Source organism: Trachurus japonicus, chromosome 1, assembly GCF_045865225.1.
Source record: "Trachurus japonicus isolate A0001 chromosome 1, Traja_1.0".
Taxonomy (NCBI): Eukaryota; Metazoa; Chordata; class Actinopteri; order Carangiformes; family Carangidae; genus Trachurus; species Trachurus japonicus.
The window spans coordinates 35,071,291-35,092,863 of record NC_140907.1 but is presented as its reverse complement, the minus strand read 5'-3'; the positions used below and the strand labels follow the sequence as shown (position 1 = coordinate 35,092,863).

Sequence of the window (21,573 nt, the reverse complement as noted above, 5' to 3'; positions counted from 1 at the left end):
CCTTTAAAAAACGTATTTATTAAAAACAAACTTTCCACCTGTTTCTGTCTCTCTCAGGCGACCCGGGCCGACCGGCTTACGGCAAAGACGGCCGCGACGGTCTGCGGGGACCCCGCGGCGTTCCCGGCGTCCACGGCGTTCCCGGTCCCCCCGGTCCGGCCGGTCTGAACGGCTACTGCGAGCCGTCGCAGTGCGTCCTGCCGATGGTGGCGTCACCGGTTTCGGCGAAGGACTCGAGCATGAAGGGCCCCAGCAACGACATGTGAGGAGGAACAAGTGACAGACTGGAGGAGGAGGAGGAGGAGGAGGAGGAGAGAAAACCAGAACCAGAACCAGAACTCCATGGAAGATTTTGTCCATGTTGGGTTTTTGTCACTTGGTTTGTATTAGAGCGCTGGAAAAGAGAGTAACGACACGCATCGGTTCAATGGAAGCGCCTCCTGGTGGAGGAATATGGGTTTTGCAAAAGCGCCCAAGAACTGACAACTCTGCATTGTTGGTGAATGAGCAAAGTGTGGTATTTTCTATAATTTAAGGACATTTATTATAGATCACCCACGTTAATAGCATCATTGAGGATCCTTTACAGATAATTATAAAACAGAAAGGTGAAATCCGGCGATCTGATTGGTTGTTAACCGTGGTATATTGAGCATATACCACGGCTACTATTCTAAAGCCTGATCACAGCGTAGTAGGCTATCACTCCGCGTCAGGCAACGTATGACTGGTATGAATGGAAGTTGTTTGCTACAGACTGTTGCAGTCCGTAGCAAAAGACAGCGGATGTTTTTACGATGTTAAAAAATGGACTAAAGTAGTTGAATTCACATGTTTAAGGTGAACTTTGACCTCCAGAGGGTTAACAACGGTAGAGGGGACTGAGCAGTGACTTTCACCTGAAAAAAAGCGGAGGAAAAGACCAGATGCAGAGCTACTTGGAGCTAACGTCTGGAGAGGTGGGACTATTTTTTTCACAGAGAGGCTATTTTATTGGATAATATGTATTTCTGGTTGAATAAAACTACATGAAATTGATTACCGTACGTATCCCTCTTTCATATTGCCTTTATTGGTAACCGTTCGCGTCGGGCCGAACAACGCCCCTTAGCCGTGGTATAATGAGCATATACCACGGCCTGTCGTGATATATTGCTTAAATATTAACACATAGGCGAGTAAAACAAAACAAAACAAAAAAAAGTTGTCTACATTAATGTTTCAAACTACATTTTATAATAAACGAATTATAAGTATAATTTGATATGACCAAGACACCTAAAAACAAAAACACGGCCGTTTTCATCAATTTACAAGCAAGTGGGCAACACACATAGGCCTACATTGGAGTGAATGGGTTTTCTGGGCTTCACTTTTGCAATACCCATATCCTGCCACTCGGGGCGCAAAACCCTTATTACCACGGGAGTAAGTGGTGGTGTTGTTACTCTCTTTTACAGTGCTCTATCTAGTTTGTATGTTTGTCTTTTTTTTTGTGTGTGTGTGTGTGATTTGATTTGGTCGTCTCATTTTGGACCCTGACTGTTGGTGGAAACTGAACAACAACCTTCAGCTTTTATGGGGAAAAAAAAAAGATAAAAGTTTCATTTTTACCTCAATTCTCCGTCTCTGTACTGTAAAATTAAAAAAAAAATGTAAAAACTCATTATATACGTACTTACAAACCCACTAGGCCCTGTTTTTTCTATCCAAACATCAGCAACAACGAAGCAAAGATTCACTGTATGTTTATGTAAATGTGTCAATACGCAAATTATACTGTTGGATAAGGTGCATTTGTTTGTGAGTATCTTTGTCTGTTTAACCCGTTTAACTCCTCTTAGGATATGTTTGATAATTTCTCTTGTTTCTGTGATCGGGTGGATGCCGATGTGTGAAGAAAAAAAAGAAACAACCTCTCGACAGTTTTATATGACTTCTTCTTATTTATTATATCGAGGTTCGACGTGACATCTTTCAAAGTTGTACAAAGGAGGAAATAAACACATTTTGATAACCTCTGGCATGTTTTGTATATGGACGAGCGCGGCGACGCAGCAGGAAAAAAAAAATCCCAAATTAAACCTGAATTATACTGTGATCGACAGCTTTAAGGTATTTATTTTTCCTCCAATGACACGAAACAAACCTGGTTGTAGAAGTAAAGTGTTTATTCTTATTTTTGTGCCTCTTTTTGACAGGACGGTGACAATCCAAAGGGAGTGCAGAGTCCAAACTCCTTTGTTTAGTTTTGTTTTCATATTTGTCAATGGTTAAAGGGATAGTAGCATTTTTTTAAAGTGGGGTTGTATGATCTACAAATAGCCCCTAAGTACTTTAATTGCAGTAGCAGACTCTCTGCACTCCTCCCGTTAGCAACGCCAGCCCATAATAGCCCTGCCCAGAGATTTACAACATACATTGTTGTGAATGGACCCAAAGAAACGGCCTATTTTCGCGGCCTAAAAGAGGTTTTACGAGAAAGAAATTACACAGTTCCATTGTTCGCTATAATATAATTTTTTCCAGCCCTTCAAAGTGCAGGAAAAACACAGTTTTTATTTGGACCTAACCAACTCACGTATCCCTCCGCCCAGGGTTAGCGCCCGCCGATCAGCAGTTGGTTAGGTCCAAATAAAAACTGTGTTTTTCCTGCACTTTGAAGGGCTGGAAAAAATTATATTATAGCGAACAATGGAACTGTGTATTTTTTTTCAGGTAAAACCTCTTTCAGGCCGCGAAAATAGGCCGTTTCTTTGGGTCTGTTCACAACAATGTATGTTGTAAATCTCTGGGCAGGGCTATTATGGGCTGGCGTTGCTAACGGGAGGAGTGCAGAGAGTCTTCTACTGCAATTAAAGTACTTAGGGGCTATTTGTAGATCATACAACCCCACTTTAAAAAAAATGCTACTATCCCTTTAATATTGGTTGGTTGGTTGGTTGGTGTGTTCAGAGCAGAAAAGCCTCCTCAAATAGATCAGCGCTTCCTGTTTTCCACACTGTCCGGATTTGGTCTATTTTTTACTTCCTGCTTCCTGTTCATCATAAAATCTCCCCCCAATTTAAATTCGACTTACCGGTAATCAGATTTCAGTTTTATTTTGAAAGTTAGGAAGTGTCTGCTTCCTAATTTTGTGGAGACACTTAAACTAGAGCTTAGACAGATTGTGCTTCAATAAACCGAGTCAATAGTAGCTATTTATTGCTTTAAAGGTGTTTGATTTGATTAACATTTGGTATTAAATTCAAAGTCTATGTGCTTTTAAATTAAAGTAGAATTGTTTTGAAATGACAGAGATCCTTCAATGTTTCAATCAATCATGTTACCAACAAAAAACCACCAGAATCGGATCATAATGAAGAAGAGCAGCAAGAGGCCGAGGGTATAAATCTATGTAACTGAGTGGAGAGACAGTCTCAAGACGATAGAGAACTATACAGTCTATGGTATAAATACATGAGACTGTGTGTTGTACTGTAGACTCAACACAAGGGGGCGTCACACAGGGTGGCAGCTGCACCTCAGAGAAACTTTTGAGATCTCACAGATGCCAAGCAGATTCAAATAAAGTATTTTCGCTCAATTTTGGATTCAAATAAAAAATTTTAATAAACTTTATCCTTTTTTTTTTAATCAAAAGTTGAATAAAACTCTGTTAATGTGTCTAGATTGCTCCTTGTTTGAGCCATTTTTTAATTAAAAGGTAAAATATTTGCAGTTTTGGTCAATTTCCAGTCACTTTTCTATGAAATCCATCTGATATTTCAAATCAAACAGGAAGAACCTTTAAACATTTCAATGACTCATCACATCTCATGAATCACTGACAGACTGAAGTGAAGTGTGGGTTTGAAGTGTTTTGAGTGTTGGACTCATAACTGAAACGTGTCCTTGCACCACAGTCATTAAGTTTCCCTAAACATGATTCACCTTGAATGAATCATGTATTTATTGTTTAATTAGGTCTCGTCATCTTTATGGAGTCTTAGATTGTGTTGTAGCAGATAATGTAAAACTGAAAGAAGAGTTAAAATGAAGAAGATAAAACTTTTCATCTGTTGCAATGTTGAAAAAATAATCAGAAATCATTCAACTCCTTTTTAAAAAGAACCAAATCCTCTGATTTCATACACATCGCCCCATCCCATTTACGCTTTGGAGAAGTTGTAGTCCGACGGTTGTACTTTATTTTGTACATTCAACCAGTTTGTTTCTGTATTTATTTCATTTCTCTCAGCGCCAAAAGTTTGATTTAAAGACGTGCAACCTATGGCTCTAACTTATCTATGAAATATTTATCTTACATGCTCAGAAATTAAGACAAATTTATCATAGAACAACGCAAAAACATGTTGTTTTTTTGTATTTAAACCACACCGAAAACAGCTTTCTTTTCTCACTGGGCACATCTTTGGAAAATAAATCCTTAGTGTGGTAGTTTTCTTTTTACCTGTATCAGGGCCGTTGCTAGGAATTCTGGGCCCCCTTAAAGAATACTAAAGTGGGCCCCTCCCCCTAACTTTTCCTTTTTTTTTCTTAGACTATGTATGTATTATCGTTTTTTATTTAGCTTTCTTTGTTTTGATGCTAATGCAGCATTACACTGCAAAAACTCAAGTATCTTAGCAAGAATATTTGTCTTATTTCTAGTCAAAATGTAATTTCTAGTCAAAACAAATCTCATTATACCTAAAATAAGACACATCATATTAAAAGTAGCTTGTTTTTAGACACTTTTTACTTCTTTCAAGCATATTTTCACTTGGAATAAGTAGAAAAAATCTGATAGTGGAGCAAGTTTTTCTGCACAAAAAACTTACTTTCACCGGCAGATTTTTCTATTTATTGTGAATTTAAGTGAAAATGATCTAAAAACAAGTTAATTTTTAGGTGATGAGTCTTATTTTAAGTGGAAAGAGATTAGTTTTGACTAGAAATGAGACATTTGGACAAGAAATAAGACAAATATTCTTGGAAAGATGTTGAGTTTTTACAGTGTACTATGAGTATTAGTCAGGGTCTTACGCAGAATAAATCAGTCATACAAAGATTAGACTACTGGGGTTTTTTATGGGCCCCACTGGGCGCTGGGCCCCTAGAATTATCATCACCTTTCTCCCCTATACAACGGCCCTGACCTGTATTAATATTTCTTCATTCAGTTTCTATTCCCAGTCGATAATAAACTTCCACTTGCATTCAATTATTTTTTTTTTAAAGTATTGATAAACCATGAAAATAATAATCAAAAACCACTCAAAATAACAAGTCAAGGACTCTCGGTGCTGCTGTTTTCTCAGTGTATCATTTAATGTACTCTCACAAGTTGGTGAACAGGTACAACTTTGTCGCTCACGGTACTAAATCACACATCCATTGATAGTATAAATAGCCAACCTAATAATAATAGTACACATTTTCAAATACATAAAATCATCAAGTATCCAAGTCTTTAAGTTACGGACATCAAATAAAAAGGCATACAAAATATCGCAGACGTTGGAAGTCCAGTTTGAAGCAAAAAAAAAAAAAAAAAATTGAAATAAAAACAACAAAAAAACAACAAAAAACTGAAAATAAAAAATAAAAACAAAAGAAAAATCACATTTTGGACATGGCAGTTAATTAGTAAACAATGTTTGATAGATAAAACAAAAAAAAGAGTACGAGTTCCTAGACTTTCAATTGACAAATATTGCAACAATTAAGCATTTTATATTAAAAAATAGTTACTGAAAGGGCATAAGTGTGTGTGTAAGACTTCCTGCACAAGACAAAGGCAACTATTTCTTCTTTTTTTTTTTTGTCTGTTTGTTAGTTTTTGTTCCGAGTAGAAAAATGAAACACCTTTATTTTATTTTATTTTTTTTCCCCCAAATGCCAGCGGGAGTTGTCGACGACTCCCGCCTCGATTGCCTTTGTTCCACTTCGATTGTAAGGCATTTATGGATGAACCATCTGATTTTTCAAGGAAGGCATTAACTCTTTCTAGTCAGTCTTCAAACAACGGAACCTTAAAATTGAACACGGGGGGTGTGTAGTTGTTGGGCGGTTGGTCGGTGGGGGCGGTGGGGGGGTGTTGGGGGGATTGGGGACGTAATTGTTCAAGTTAAAGGGATAGTAGCATTTTTTTTAAAAGTGGGGTTGTATGATCTACAAATAGCCCCTAAGTACTTTAATTGCAGTAGAAGACTCTCTGCACTCCTCCCGTTAGCAACGCCAGCCCATAATAGCCCTGCCCAGAGATTTACAACATACATTGTTGTGAATGGACCCAAAGAAACGGCCTATTTTCACGGCCTAAAAGAGGTTTTACGTGAAAAAAAAATACACAGTTCCATTGTTCGCTATAATATAATTTTTTCCAGCCCTTCAAAGTGCAGGAAAAACACAGTTTTTATTTGGACCTAACCAACTGCTGATCGGCGGGCGCTAACCCTGGGCGGAGGGATACGTGAGTTGGTTAGGTCCAAATAAAAACTGTGTTTTTCCTGCACTTTGAAGGGTTGGAAAAAATTATATTATAGTGAACAATGGAACTGTGTATTTTTTTTCAGGTAAAACCTCTTTTAGGCCGTGAAAATAGGCCGTTTCTTTGGGTCTGTTCACAACACTGTATGTTGTAAATCTCTGGGCAGGGCTATTATGGGCTGGCGTTGCTAACGAGAGGAGTGCAGAGAGCCTTCTACTGCAATTAAAGTACTTTTAGGGGCTATTTGTAGATCATACAACCCCACTTTAAAAAAAAAAAATGCTACTATCCCTTTAAAATTAAAAATGTTTGTCAGGTTTTTCTTCCTTTTTTTTTTAAATTTTTAATTCTAACTCAGCACATTCTCAGGCAATGTAAAACGCACTGGCCAATCAAGATCTTTGGGATGCGTTTGCCGAAAAAGAAACACAAAAAAAACAATTAATCCAACATCTTACAACGATACACGACTCAGTGCTGCCCTTTTTTTTGTGTTTGTTTGTTTTTTTCTTTTTCCAATGGGCACATGAAGAGGAAACACTTTGATCCCGGTTCACACAACTCTTTACTTTTTTGTTTTTTTTTTTCCTGTTTTTTGACACTTGATTTTGAACCGATAGAAGAAGTAGTAGAAGAAGGAGGAGGAGGGAGGGGAGGGGAAAGAGGGGAGGAAGGGGAGGAGTTGAATTACCGCGCATGGTTTTCCAAATAAAAATACTTCAACACAATGATTAAGAAAAAAAAACAGAACGAAAAAAAAAAAAACCAACAACAAGCAGCCTGCCAGGTAATAAGCTAGCAAGGTTGATTTGAAGTCTTCTGTAGTGGGAAGGTTGTGGGTGGGGGGGTGGGTGGGTGTGGGTAGGGGGGGGTTGGCGTGGCTCAGGGGTTTGGCTCTACTGGATGCAGCAGTTATTGCGATGGCCGTTGGAATCTTTGAAGCGCAGGCGCATCTTTGGACGATATTTCTCCAGGTAGAACAGCTGCTTGCTGTTGAACGCTCCTCGACGCTTCCTGGTAAAAGAAACAAACAGCAGTGTGTCGTCGTCAGTATATATACGTCTTATTTTGATTGGTTCAATATCAGTAAAAGAGCAACCTGTCTGTGAGAGTGTTTGTTTGTGTGTTTTTTTCAGCCAATATTAGCATTAACAGCTGTTTACGTACCAGTTTTCACAATATAGACCCTTTCAGAGAGTATAAACAAAGACAGGTGTGGCTCATTAGAAAACGCTCTGGTACACTAAATGGAATGGAGCCTTGATTAGTATTCTTGGTAACACCTGTCTTTGTTTATACTCTCTGAAAGGGTCTATACACCGAGTCGGCAACCAAGGAAACTTCCGGTCAGAGCCGTGGGGGAAAACAAACCGATTCCCCCATAGACCAGAGCGGCTTTTTTATGCAAATGAGAATGACCGATGCATCCTGGGTAATTTAGGGGCAGCGCCCGGCATCCCTCCATTGAAAAGTTCAGCCAAACTGGCTTGACAAACTAACTAACAAAAAGTTGGCTATTAACAGGCTATTTACAGACAACACTTAGCCAAAACCTCCCCGGTGACTCGACCAAATACGTGTAGATGTCTGGGTAAGAAATTTCTGGCCACTGTGTGGAGTCATTGATCATTGTGGGAGGCTAAATGAGCATACCGGTAGATTCATTAATTGTAATTTTTCAAGATAGCGTGAACGGTCGGTTTCAAAGAGGGTGTCAAAATAATTATGAGACATAGTGCTACAAAAGAAACAAAAAATTAAACATTCAAATTGATTGTTAGTCAGTCTACGCTCCATCAAAACACAAAAAGCCACTGAGTGCAATGTAAAAATGCCGGGTGCTGCCCCTAAATCACCCAGGATGCATCAGTCATTCTCATTTGCATAAAAAAGCCGCTCTGGTCTATAGACGTACGTGTGAAAACGCGGCATTTTAAACCTTTGTCTAACGCTTGTCTGCTGTCATGTCTTAGTTTGAATCACTTGTATCTGCTGACAAAGAGCTATTTATTAAAGAAACTCATCACGATCCGGGTCGATTTGATGTCCGTACATTTTAAAATATTGGGTCTTTCACAGTCAGTTACATCCGTCTGTCTATGGAGGAACTGTGTGTCTTCCCCCACGGCTCTGACGTTTAGGTGGGCGTTCCCTTGGTCGCCGCCGGCCGGCTCTAGACACTCGGAGACGATGCCTAAGAGTTGTTGTGTACCATTTTGCACCGCAAATAAATTGAAAAACCACAACCTGAACTTTTATATCTTTATACCCAACCGTGTAACGGCTCTGACCGGAAGTGACGTTTCCTTGGTTGCCGCCTCGGTGTAAAAGAGCCAATATTTTAAAATGTACGGACAACAATCGACCCGGATCGTGATGAGTTTTTTAATATATAGCTCTTTGTCAGCAGATACAAGTGATTCAAACTAAGACATGACAGCGGACAAGCGTTAGACAAAGGTTTAAAATGCCGCGTTTTTACACGTATGTCTATGGGGGAATCGTTTTGTTTTCCCCCACGGCTCTGACCGGAAGTGACGTTTCCTTTGTTGCCGACTCGGTGTATAAGAGGAGTAGCATGGGCGCTATCCACCGCTACAGATGTTAGCAGTTTGATGTAAATAAATGAATTAAGTTTAATAATTGAAAATGCCAACAGCTGCTAACGCCAACATTAGCTACGTAACAAAAAAAAACAAAAAAAGAGAAGCAAAAAATGTAAATATTGCGACTTAAATATTGACTTTTCATTTCCTGTGAGCAGAAGCTGATCGAAGACCACAACAACCTCCACATTATTAGCCATAAGGTTATCATTAGGTGTACTATAATGTGTTTGTTTTTCCTATAAAGACTTTATTGATTACATAGCAATAGAATAAAGGTCTTTGTAATATGATAATTAATCCTTGGTGTATATCTACTTTAATTAGTCCAAAAAACAAACATTTCTGTATGTTTTTTTTTTTTTAATCCATAAACATTTTTCATTTTTACTGATTTAACAATATCAGATGATGTGCATTTTTATCAATAACATATCATCATCAATCATGAAACTACATCAAACACTAAAATGTGTCCGTTTTGACAGTGATCTAGTGAAAATCTGTGTTTTCCTTCAGAGCAGACATGTCGGTGCTGTAAACACTTCAGTGAGTCATCGCACTTTGAAGCGCTCCTCCTCGTGAATCACTCTTCTTATCTCACAATGTGATATGTGGAGCTATTCACGGGTCTGACTCATCGCTCTCTGCTTCAACCAAAACCACCATGTTTGTGTCAGAAAAATCAAGATCTCCTCAAAATGAAAGGTAAACCAACCAACACAGGGACACGGTCGATAAACTAATCTAGTATCACTGTGTGGAGATACATGTCACAACAGTGTCGCCAGGGCCGTTGCTAGGAATTCTGGGCCCCCTTAAAGAATACTGAAGTGGGCCCCCCCCCCCCCCCTAACTTTTCCTTTTTTTTTCTTAGACTACGTATGTATAATCGTTTTTTATTTAGCCTTCTTTGTTTTGATGCTAATGCAGCATTACACTGCAAAAACTCAAGTATCTTAGCAAGAATATTTGTCTTATTTCTAGTCAAAATGTAATTTCTAGTCAAAACAAATCTCATTTTACTTAAAATAAGACATCATATTAAAAGTAGCTTGTTTTTAGACACTTTTTACTTCTTTCAAGCAGATTTTCACTTGGAATAAGTAGAAAAAATCTGATAGTGGAGCAAGTTTGTCTTCCTTATTACAAGCACAAAAAACTTACTTTCACTGGCAGATTTTTCTATTTATTGTGAATTTAAGTGAAAATTATCTAAAAAAAAACAAGTACATTTTTAGGTAATGAGTCTTATTTTAAGTGGAAAGAGATTAGTTTTGACTAGAAATGAGACATTTGGACAAGAAATAAGACAAATATTCTTGGAAAGATGTTGAGTTTTTACAGTGTACTATGAGTATTAGTCAGGGTCTTACGCAGAATAAATCAGTCATACAAAGATTAGACTACTGGGGTTTTTTATGGGCCCCACTGGGCACTGGGCCCCTAGAATTATCATCACCCTTTCTCCCCTATACAACGGCCCTGAGTGTCGCTCTGTAAACCACATTAAAAAAAATATCATTATAGGAATCAGTCAGAAGGAAGTGGATTCAGCTTTACAAAACGAAACTAACTTTTATCTGTTTTTGTTCTCTCTGTTTTGTTTTGTTTTGTTTTGATCCTCTGTGAGGCACTTTGTGTTACTGCAACGTATGAAAAGTGCCATATAAATACAGTTGATTTTATTTGATTTGATGTGAACTTACTGTCGAATGAACTGGACAGCATCTTCATATTTCATCCCACATTCGATCAAGGCGAGTGCGACCAGAACCGGAGCTCTGCAGGAGGAGGGAACAGGAAGTGCTTTAGTGTAACAGATATTTATCATTCAAAGTCACAGTTTTCACTGTTTCTGTCTGGTTTCATCTATATGCAGCAACATTTCTCAGTTATTATTCATTCCAGGTATAAAAACATTTCACAAACTTTGAGTCCCATCTCCTCTCAGTCATAAAGCACAAGTGTTATAAGTTTGTTCTGAAGAGGAATTAAAATCAAAGAGGAAATGGAACCAGTTTGTCAGGTTTAATTTCAAGTCAAGATAGAAAAAGTTCTAAGTTAAACTAATTAACTGAGTTTACTGCACTTCATTAGCATTTAGTTTAATCTCCAAACGGACTCAGTGTGATTTCATTAGATGAGAAAAAACTTTAAAATACTAAGAACATTTGGACTGTCACCATCTTTGGAGACAAAACTGAAATCTGTGAAAGGATTATTACTGAAACGGTTTAGCAAAGTGCTTTAACTTTTTATTCCCATTCACAGATTATCTGTCTAAATTAGGGATGGGCATTTCAAATAATTTTCTAACTGAGTATCCTAACCTTGACGTTACCGGGTAACCGAATACTGTAATAAAAAATAAAATGACGTCATGTCTGACAGACATCACGGACCGTCAGACAGTCCGCATTACTGACACACAGCGTCGTCAGACAAATTATCAGGTGGATAATAAGAGTAGAGACTGGAGTTTAAGATGCACATATGGGGCAGATGTGCATCTTTATGCCGCGGCTGCCTCGGAGTCGGAGGAGAAAACTTTTTTTCTTTTTTTTTTAAATCATTAGCGGTGCTTATTTATTAGTCCACACTACATGTTGGTGCCTTCGCTCCTCTCTGCCTCGCATCGTCTCAGGAAATAACTGGGAAGGTTTCAGAATGTTTGTAAACTGAAAGCAGATTTTCTAACAGACTTGATGACACCTGTCGTCTCCCTCCCGACGGTTCACGCCGAGGGAACCACCACAGATTATTATAAAAGGTTTGAAAGTCCGAGGCTCGATCCAAAAACGCTTTTACACAGCAGAAAATCACGTTGCTTGATCCGAAACTAAAAAGCCGAACCACGGCATGATGATGTAGTTTGATCCGACACTAGACTGTTGCTCTAACGTGCCGTTTTTTTAATCCTAGGTTAACCGGATAATAAATTCATAACCGGATAGCAGATTGCCTACTCGGGTACTCGGGTACTCGGGTAACCGTGCACATCCCAGGTCTAAATAGTAAATAAATCCTGTCACAACATAGAAAAGAGAAAAAAGAGTTGAACCAGAAGTCTAAAAGCTAAAGAAAAACATGTTCGCTTCTGGAAATGCAATAAAACAATAATCTAACTAATTGTTTCATGACTAATAGTTTTATTTCCCCCGAGAGCGTGACACTTTAATCTCCACCCACCTCCCCAGTCCGGCCACACAGTGGACAGCGATGCAGCAGCCGGGCTCCTCCCTGAACTTCAGCTTCAGCAGGTTCAGCCAATCGTCCACGATCTGGTTGGAGGGAGGAGCTCCGTCGTCGAACGGCCAATCCTGGACACGGGGGGAAAGGGGGGGAAAGGAGGAAAGGAGAGGGAGAAGGAGGGAAATAGCGTCATCATCATCGGCCCAGTTTTCTTGGAAACCAAAACAAAAGAAGTGTGAGGGCTGAACCGGCAGCAGCAGGGAAAGAAAAATGTTGTTGCAGGGGGGACGGGGGGGTTTCCTACTCGATCTGTGTCTTCATTCGACATCTTTTAAATGTTTTTTTTTTTTATAGTTACACATAAAGTTTTATTCCAGTTTTACACAGTCAGTGCAGTTAGTTATTATAGGATCTGTTTGTAGGGAACACTTCATCGGTTCTATGCACAAGCTTCCCAACGTCATCTATTACTGTTAAGGTATGTTTGATTAATTATAATGTATTGTATTATCGATGTAGCCCTGACTTGTCGAAGGAATACTGCCTTTACTCGCCATTCTACCCCACACCCAAACCGTTATGTCCACCTGCTTATCTTTATTTTACTTAATTCCTTTTTTTCTCTCCACTCACACACACAGTTGCATTTGGAAGATGTAAATGTTGCTGTATGTCTGTCCTAGTGTCTGCTTGTGCTGATGTCTGTTTGTGTGTCTGTTTTGGCATGTACTCAATGTATGTTATGGTATGTCTGAGGGCCCCCTACTATGAGCCTTGAGTGGCTTCCTTGGGGTGACCCGTTTTCGCACACTGCAGCTAAACGTAATATGTATCTAAGATGCTCTGCAGATGCTGTTGTACGTGTGTGAAATAAATTGAATTGATCTATGGTCAAAACCGGAAGCCAGTTTTGCATTTCCAGGGGAATTGTACGTTTACGTTTCCATGGTTTTCAGTCGTTGTCATAGTTGCAGTAAACGCATGGATCTATTACAGGGTTTATACAGGAACCTTGAAGTTAATTTTAATACCTTTTTAAGACTTTTTCAAGACCTTCTCAATATTTTTCAATACCTCACCGCCACTACAAGCTGTAACCATTTACTGTACGTCAGTGACACTTTTAACTTAACAGTTTTAGGTTGTGATAAAGACTAGAATTCATAGGTTAGGATAATAAATCAAAGGCAAATTTTATCAAAAAAAAAAACCAAACAAAAAAACATTGCTCCACTCTCAAAAAACAAAAACAACAATCTTCTTTTCTTCTTTATGTACCGGTTCATCTTTGTTTTTTAATAAAATGAATAAATTCACACACTTTCACAATGTTTTTTAGGACTCAAAGTCTTGGACAGCTAATTCAGAAATAAATACCCTCAAAATTTAAGACTTTATAAAGTCGTGAAAAGACTTTTTAAGGGTCTTAATTTTCCCAAAATTGATTTATCACCTTTTAATACTTTTCAAGACCCCGCGGATACCCTGATGACATTTTGAAGCACAGAGAACAATCCCGATCATGTGATCTCTCTGGATCAATAGGGATCAGTCACTGCACTGATCTGTCAATAAACGCTTTGGAAGATGGGGAACGTAAAACACTGTTAAAGTGATTAAATCTCCCAGAATTCCATTCACAGATCATCTATCTAAATAGTAAATAAATCCTGTCACAACATAGAAAACAAGAGCCACCATGGTGATTGGTTGTTGTTGTCATTTTGTTTCTTTTGTTTTGTATGTTTTATAGCAAGAATGTTGCTCAGTGACAGATTACATGGGAAATTAGATATTAAGTAAGGGGGCAGGCAATGGCAATGGAAGAAATGTTGTGATGATATTGTCAAATTGTGAAATTGCCTTGGTTGGAATAAATAAAAAGAAAGTAAGAAAGAAAGAACAGGGTTCCTACAGCTTAAGCCAACTTAGATTTAAGACTTTTTAAGACGTTTTTAATACTTTTCAAGACCCCGCGGATACCTTGATGACATTTTGAAGCAAAGAGAACATCCCGACCATGTGATTTCTCTGGATCAATAGGGATCGGCTGCACTGATCTGTCAATAAACGCTTTGGAAGATGGGGAACGTAAAACACTGTTAAAGTGATTAAATCTCCCAGTGAGTCTATAAACTCCCCTCGATCACAGGGATCAACGCTGCTTATTGACGACAGAGGAAAGGTACAGTACAGACTAGAGCGCTGTGAGTCATGAGTCATGTGTGAGTTATTAATGGAAAATGTTTTTACATAACAGCAGCAGCAGCAGAAAAAAAGAAAAAAAAACAGCTGAAAAACACTGAGATAAAACCGATGATCAGCGCGTGTTCAGGAGGGAAAGTAGTCACAGCTGGAGGGGAGAGCGCAGGTTTTTATTTTATAATCCACTCACAGTCAAAGTGTTTGTCTGTTTTGGACATTTTGTTAAAAAAAAAAACTCACCAGAACTTGGATTCCCTCCTTCACCACCAGGGTGGCGTCGTAGGTGGCCTCGCACACTCTCACTACGGTGGTGACTCCATATTTCTTCAGCTCCTGTCAAAAAGTGTAAGATGTGTAAGTTAAAGGGATAGTTCAACATTTTGGCAAATTGGCCCCATTGTCATAATAATCCCTATAGTCTATATAGCAGTAGGTTCGTTAGCAAGCTATTTTTTAGAACGGCGGAGCAGAGCCGTGAGCTGCTCAGAGCTACGCTACGGAGGCTCATTATGGGATTTTTTGGTTTCCCTCATCAAACTCATCAAATACACAATCCAACAACTCCACAACGCTCTGGTGGACAAGTTGTGACCTGCACATTCACCACGCTATGAGATAATAACACAACGTTACCAGACAGAGTTGTTTTAGAGGTAAATACAGAGACTGCTTGATGAAAAACTGTCCCTGAAGGCAACGAGCATCAGCTGTTTTGCATGAATTTACCTCTAAAACAACTCTGTCTGGTAACGTTGTGTTATTATCTCATAGCGTGGTGAATGTGCAGGTCACAACTTGTCCACCAGAGCGTTTTGGAGTTGTTGGATTGTGTATTTGATGAGGGAAACTAAGAAACCCAATAGCCTCCATAGCGTAGCTCTGAGCAGCTCGCGGCTCTGCTCCGCCGTTCTAAAAATAGCTTGCACCGACAACTAGAGGAAAGGAACCTACTGCTTCTATGACTATAGGGATTATGGCAATGGACCAATTTGCCAAAATGTTGAACTATCCCCTTTAAAATATAAACACAAACACAAAGCAGACAAAGCTTGATTCATTCTTGTTGTTTTCTAGCGTCTGTCCTCCATTATCGTTTTATCTCTTATGCTCTAAAAAAAAACATTATCTCTGTCCTGATGATGTGTCTGAATCATGAACACACAGTCCCAGCACATTCAGCTCACCTCGATGAACTTGTTCAGGGTGGCGTTGGTGGGGTTGTGGGTGATGAGGAACCTCATGTTTTTGTAGGTGATCTCCACAGGGGCTGGTCTGTTCATACGAGCCATTGTGACGCAAAAAAACGTAAAAATAATACTAATAATAATAATAATAATAATAATGATATTGATAATGATAAAGAAACTGAAAAGTCTTCCACAGAGTTAAAAACACCAATGTAAACGCTGAGTTAAACTCGGAGGGAATGTCAAACACAAAATGTCCAACTAGCTTCCAAAAAGAAATTCCTCCGGTCTTCTTCGAGGTTGGCAAGGCTTTGGGAGAAAATAAAAATAAAGCTAAGTAAGAACTAAAACGAACGAACGAAGGCTGCGACGGGTAAAATGGAGAAAAATTTTGAAGGGGGAAGTCGACGGTGGCCGAAAAAGGGCGGGCGGACAATTGGAAAAAAGTAACTGAAAGTGAAAAAACCCTCTCCTTTGGAATGAAACAAAAGAAAAAAGGAAGAAAAACAAAAAAAACAAGGCTGGTTCCACCTTGATTCGGGGGCCAGGCGGAAGCCGACGAGGGCAGTGTGCAGCGGGTGGAGTTACCCCATCCAGGCCGAGTTGAGTTGTCGCTGGTTCTGGGAGGCGCGTCCCGGTCCTGCCAACTTTTTTCCCGGGGGGTCCCCTCCCTCCTGTGTGGCTCAAGTGCTTCGGATCGACGGCGAGTCAGGCCGTTCACTCGTCTGCATAGGCAGCGTGCTGAGCCTGGCAGTAGTCCCCACTGCCCTTCAGAAACTCCATAAATGTGTGACCCAGAACACCACAGAACTGCTGCAGGACAAGACAGGAGAGGAGGAAGAGGAAGAGGAGAAAGAAGAAGAGGAAGAAGAGGGAGACGGAAGAAGAGAAGGAGCTTTTAAAAACGGCGTCTTAAAAAATGGACAAGTCACCCCAAAACAAAACGAATGAACTTTACCATCTTGATTTGGTTTGAATGTTTGTCCAATATTTGAGTTGTTTTCTTCAACATTCATTCATTCATCTTCCATAGCGCTTTATCCTTTTCTTCAACAATTTATCCACAATATCCTAATTGGAAAACAAGCTCCAGCTTCTCATTATGCAAACATACAGAGCTTTGACCTTTAACTTTATTATTCCATCTTATATCAATATTCAAGTTGAAACTAGAAGATTTAATTTCTTAACTTACTTTCTTAACTAGCTAATGATGTATCGCCTGCTATTGCCAACCCTTAAGGCGTATTTTTCATGCGAATAATTTGCACCTCAATATTTTTTTCAAACCCCGGTTTCCATTACAAGTGCTTTCACACCGGCAGCAAATGTTACGTGGCAAAAGTGCAACTTTTTTTTTTTTGCAGTGGGGTCAAAATTTCTGAGCTTTCACCCGGCAAATAAACGCATCAACCAATCATGTAGCGTGAAAAGGAGGTACGTCACGTCTTTGCTCTCATCATCTCTTTATTTACAGTCCATGTTCACCACATTGTTTAGTTTGACAAGGGACACAAACTTTACAAAGACAACGAAATGAAGGACAGTGATCAGTAGGGCTGCCCCCAAATAGTCGACCAAGCACTGGTCGACCAAAAAATCATTAGCCGACCAAAATTTCATTGGTCGATTGGTCGCAGGAAAAGAAAAAAAAAGATTGGAGCCGTGTCTTGTCAAAATTAGGCCAACATCAATGACTGAACTGTATATGAAAGGTTATGGGGCTTTTATTTTGAAGGGCCAAATACAGGAAGTCGTGACGTGACACTTTTTTTTTTTTTTTTACACGGCAGTCTCTCTCGTATCACCCATAGACTGTAAAAAAAGGTATCACCGCTGTTTTCAACCGTTAGCGGGTGCTGTCTGAGCCCCGGTCCCGTCCCACAGCGCTCACCGGCGGTCAGTCTCAGTGTCACGGAGCAGATCCATGATAGTCCCCGCTGCAGTCAGAGACCCGTCACAGCCTGAGCTCAGTAACTTTTTACCCTCCTCATCTACTGTGCTTATTGGTGATAAACGGGCATTCTGCCGGTAATAACGGTGAAACATGACCGGCTTGTTGTTGAATCTCGGACCCAACACGGCCGGAGTCACAAGCATTAATTAATTAATTCTCAACCTGACCGCGGGCACAAAAAAAAAAAAAAAAAATCTAATTTTTTTTTTTTCCCTCAAGGTGGGGGGTCGATTAGTCGACTAATCGCCATAAGTGACGACTACTGGTCGACCAACAAAATCTTTGGTTGGGGGCAGCCCTAGTGATCAGATATTGATCAGACAGTGATGAGCTGCTGTATTGGATATAGTCAAGTCAAAGAGACTACGAGGAGTTTTGGAAAGCGAAGTGTTTTCACTACATTTCCCATGAGCCTCTGCACGCACGGTGAAATTCTTGGACCGGTGCAAGACGGACGAAAGCAAAAGCATTTGCCAAGAATGTTTTCATTGATCAAGAATGAAAGTCGGAGGTCAATCAGATACGGTCGTAGTGCCGACCATAAACGATGCCAATTAGCGGCATTATTCCCATGAATTTGCCGCCGAATATTTTGCAATTTTGTGTTGTTTATTCGTTACGCACCCGGTGTAAAAAGGCCTTAACACTATAAAATATAAAATAGTAGAATTGCGTAGGTTTAATTCATCCATGGTTAGCAGTTTTTTGGAACTTGACATTAGATTTGTTAGCGCTTTAGGAAATTGAGAACAGGTTGGCTTTTCTTTGTGTGACATCATTATAAATCAACTCCAGTGATCTGTGATGGACGTTTCAGGGAACAAAGGATCAACATGTACCACTGCTCATCATAAATAATCATTAATCTGCTGCTGCTGAAGTCTGATTTATGCTGCCGATGTTGGTGGAGTTGCAAAATATCTGTATTTTCACACAGTTGCATCACACACACACACACCCCCACAGAGCTCAGTGTCGTCACCTATGTGGACTAATATCACTGTAGTCCACTGATGCAGGGTCCAGGTCAAGGAAGGAGCTGCCATTTTAAACCAATGTACAAACTGTCATGTCTTTTTGAAGTCCACAGTTATCTGGTCAGGTCTAGACCGTGCTGTACAAAAGGGAACTAATCAAAGAGGAAGTCCAATTCACTGAAGTCGAGAAGAAACAGTTGATAGTGTATTTTTTTTATGGTTTTATGAGTTTCCTGTAGCTCGTGCTTTCATATGCTGCCACCACACACTCCTGCCAGAAGCACGACGTAAGGTATAAATGACAGTGATACCAATAAAACAACAAAGTCCCTGTGTTTTTATGCCTTTTTTTAAATTATTATTCTGTTTACAATAACCCTTTCTATACAAAAGATGGGATGGGTGGTGAAATTTTACCATCTTAGTCAACAGATTGCACCATTAACAAGGCACTACCCACTTGAAGTCTGGTTTGTGCGTGAGAAACCTATGACAAACTTGTGTAACAAAATAACACTCCTTGTTTGAGTTTTTCACTAAGGCCTTTAATCGTCCATATAACCCAGCCGTGTCGTTTGGGGTGGCCAATCTGGATGGGGTGAAAAGTAGATGTGAGGCTATATAGGACTATTTTCCCTCTCAACATTGTTAGCCAGAAAGCTGATTTTACAATCCTGGAAATCTGAAAGGGCTGCTAGATGGGAAATGTGGCTAAGGAAGCTGGGAAATGTATTACACTTGGAGAAAATCAGTACATTATGACTGCTAAAGAGCTAAAATCTGTTTGTTTGTTTTTTAAATCTGGCAACCTTTTCTCAATTTAATGTCTAGAAGCCGACCGAGTGTTACTGTCACCATTATCTATGGCTTATGTCCTGTTTGTTATGTAGCACCTCCAACTATTGTGAATATGTATCTCTATTCCTTTGTTATAATAAAAATAAACACACACAAAAAAGGTAACAACCACCACAAAAACCAAAGAAAACCTGCCTGGTGTGTTGTAAACTCACACTACAGTACTGTGTGATATACCTACTAATGGCTGCCCGAGTACAATAGAAAGGATGTGTCATTTCTGACATCTAGGTCATATCTATGAAAGCTGAGCTCACCATGAGGCCCTCAGCAGGGCTTTAACATCACTACACTGACTTACAGCTGCTTTCACTGCCATTTAAATGTCCCTCTTTTTTTATTATTCACATCATAATTAGGCCTACATCCACAAATCAGAAAAGTGTGTTAAATGCTTTTTTTTCTGCAGCTTGTGCTCCAAACACTTATGCAAAACCTAAGCTGGTCAAGTATGCTTTTGTTAATCCGGTATTTTCCAGCTGAGAGAGAGAGAGAGGGGGGAAAAAACAGCATTTGGTAGAAAATTTAACACTGAGGACAAAAGAAGGTGATTAACAATATGTCAAAGAGGGAGGTGGTGGTGACAAAGGGATAATTTATAAAGAAAAGAAAAAAAAACACATGAAACCCAAGCAGGTCGATGAAAAATTATGATGATGATATGTTTGTTTGTATTTTCACACTACCTAACCGGGCTGTAACGTGTGTGTGTGTGTGTGTGTGTGTGTGTGTTTCCTTTGTGGTGGTGGACATAGACATAGACCGGGCGGCCATCATTTAACGTTAGAGGCCTTGCTTTATCCTTTATCGGCGCTGTCAGGAGCTACGAGGCGGACAAACCACACGTTGCTTCCCGGCGGTGACGAACCGAGCACGACGCCTTTGTGGATTGTGAAGGAGCAACGGACGGGCGGTGTCGGAAAGCGTTCGAATAAATAGAACGTTATTATTATTTTTTTTTTTAAATAATCAGTTTATCAACCGTTAAAAAACGTCTTTTTAAATTCGCCCATCGTTCTAAACCGACAGAAAGTTCGAGTGACTAACGTTAGTAGCCGACCGACAGAACGTTCGTGCTGCTGCGCATCCAACTGCCGCTCCGAACACCACCAACGTTCGGTTCTATTAACGGCTAAATAACCATGACAACCGTCGGTTCAGTCCGGTTTTTGTTACAGCATAATGGCTGATGATTGAACACCAGGCTGCTGCAGGCTCAGGGAGATATAAACCCGCGTTTGCCTCCTTTTCTCTTCTCCTCCTCCTCCTCCTCCTCCTCCTCTCCGACCTGAGCAACTGCAAGGCCGTGATTTCACCCGAAAACGTGAAGAAGGCCAGTGTGTGTGTTGGGTTAGAGATTTTCTTTCTTTCTTCACCGCTTCAACACAAGAAGAAGGAGGAGGAGAAGGGGGAATAAAGACAAAATGGCAGTCACGAAAAGACGAGGTACTTACTGGGATATGCTTACTCATTGAAGATTGTAGCTTAATCATACAGCCGGTCCCCAGAAAAAGGTAAATTATAAAAAACGGTTCTCCACCATACAATCCGGTGCTGTTTCCCCCGAGCGGAGCCGAAGTCTCCTGAACTGTTCGGGCGACACCGGCAAGCACGAGAGACAGGGGAAGCAGACTTCCTGTCCGGATTTTCACAATAAAATACCCATCTATGCTTTTCCCACTGTGAAGATTTGCAGAGTTCTATCTGCTGTTTTTATATCATTATATAACATCTTTAGGTTTTGCACAGTTAATTGCGCAAATTAAGCAATTAGATTAGATTAGATTAGATTAGATTAGATTAGATTAGATTAGATTAGATTGCTTTATTTGTACCCGCAGGTAAATTTGGCTGGCAGTGAGAGACATTCATACAAAAACAATACAATAAATAAGAAACAGTAAAAATACATACACAGTTCGTCATTATACCCATCATCATTCTCTGCTGCCTCATAAAGTGCATGTAGAGTGGCTAACCTCAAAGTGCACAGCACAGGTGCATAAGTGGCACACAGGAATATAGGCTACACAGAGTAAGTGTGATTATTTCACAACTATGGTAATGGCTACACTGTGGAAATGAATAATCTGTGAAGGTAGACTCCAGGAAG

General features: G+C 39.8%; 2 protein-coding genes across 5 annotated transcripts in view; one reads left to right on the top strand and one right to left on the bottom strand.

Annotated features, from left to right (window-relative positions):
• col9a1a (collagen, type IX, alpha 1a) overlaps positions 1-387 on the top strand; it is a 27,047-nt gene extending 26,660 nt beyond the window's left edge. For both annotated transcript variants that reach the window (XM_085786067.1, XM_085786058.1), the window contains one exon: positions 58-387. In XM_085786067.1, coding sequence (XP_085642193.1) covers positions 58-266 — 209 coding nt within the window. In that variant the 3' untranslated portion in view covers positions 267-387. The remainder of the gene's footprint in view (positions 1-57) is intronic.
• A 6,957-nt stretch (positions 388-7,344) lies between these two features.
• Positions 7,345-21,080, bottom strand: ptp4a1 (protein tyrosine phosphatase 4A1). Of its 3 annotated transcripts, none has more exons than XM_085786025.1 (7): positions 20,929-21,080; positions 15,848-16,481; positions 15,666-15,798; positions 14,722-14,814; positions 12,274-12,404; positions 10,791-10,865; positions 7,345-7,489 (listed from the first exon to the last, which is right to left on the bottom strand). In XM_085786025.1, exons 1-7 carry the CDS (start codon positions 20,951-20,953, stop codon positions 7,372-7,374), a joined length of 1,209 nt encoding a protein of 402 aa, XP_085642151.1. In that variant the 5' UTR covers positions 20,954-21,080; the 3' UTR covers positions 7,345-7,371. The 3 variants fall into 3 exon arrangements, with proteins under 3 accessions (XP_085642151.1, XP_085642142.1, XP_085642160.1); XM_085786016.1 differs by having other exon boundaries at positions 15,848-16,478; positions 20,929-21,030; XM_085786034.1 differs by lacking the exon at positions 20,929-21,080 and having other exon boundaries at positions 15,666-15,928.
• Positions 21,081-21,573: the final 493 nt, after the last annotated feature.

Bases quoted from the DNA above. Each gene is read 5' to 3' on its own strand.
- ptp4a1 (XM_085786025.1), bottom strand. From the start codon at position 20,953: ATGATTAAGCTACAATCTTCAATGA. The intron at 15,799-15,847 runs GTTTCTTTATCA...TATTATTATTAG, and splicing joins ACTCTGTGGAAGACTTTTCA to TATTATTTTTACGTTTTTTT. The intron at 14,815-15,665 runs GTGAGCTGAATG...ACTTTTTGACAG, and splicing joins CCCTGAACAAGTTCATCGAG to GAGCTGAAGAAATATGGAGT.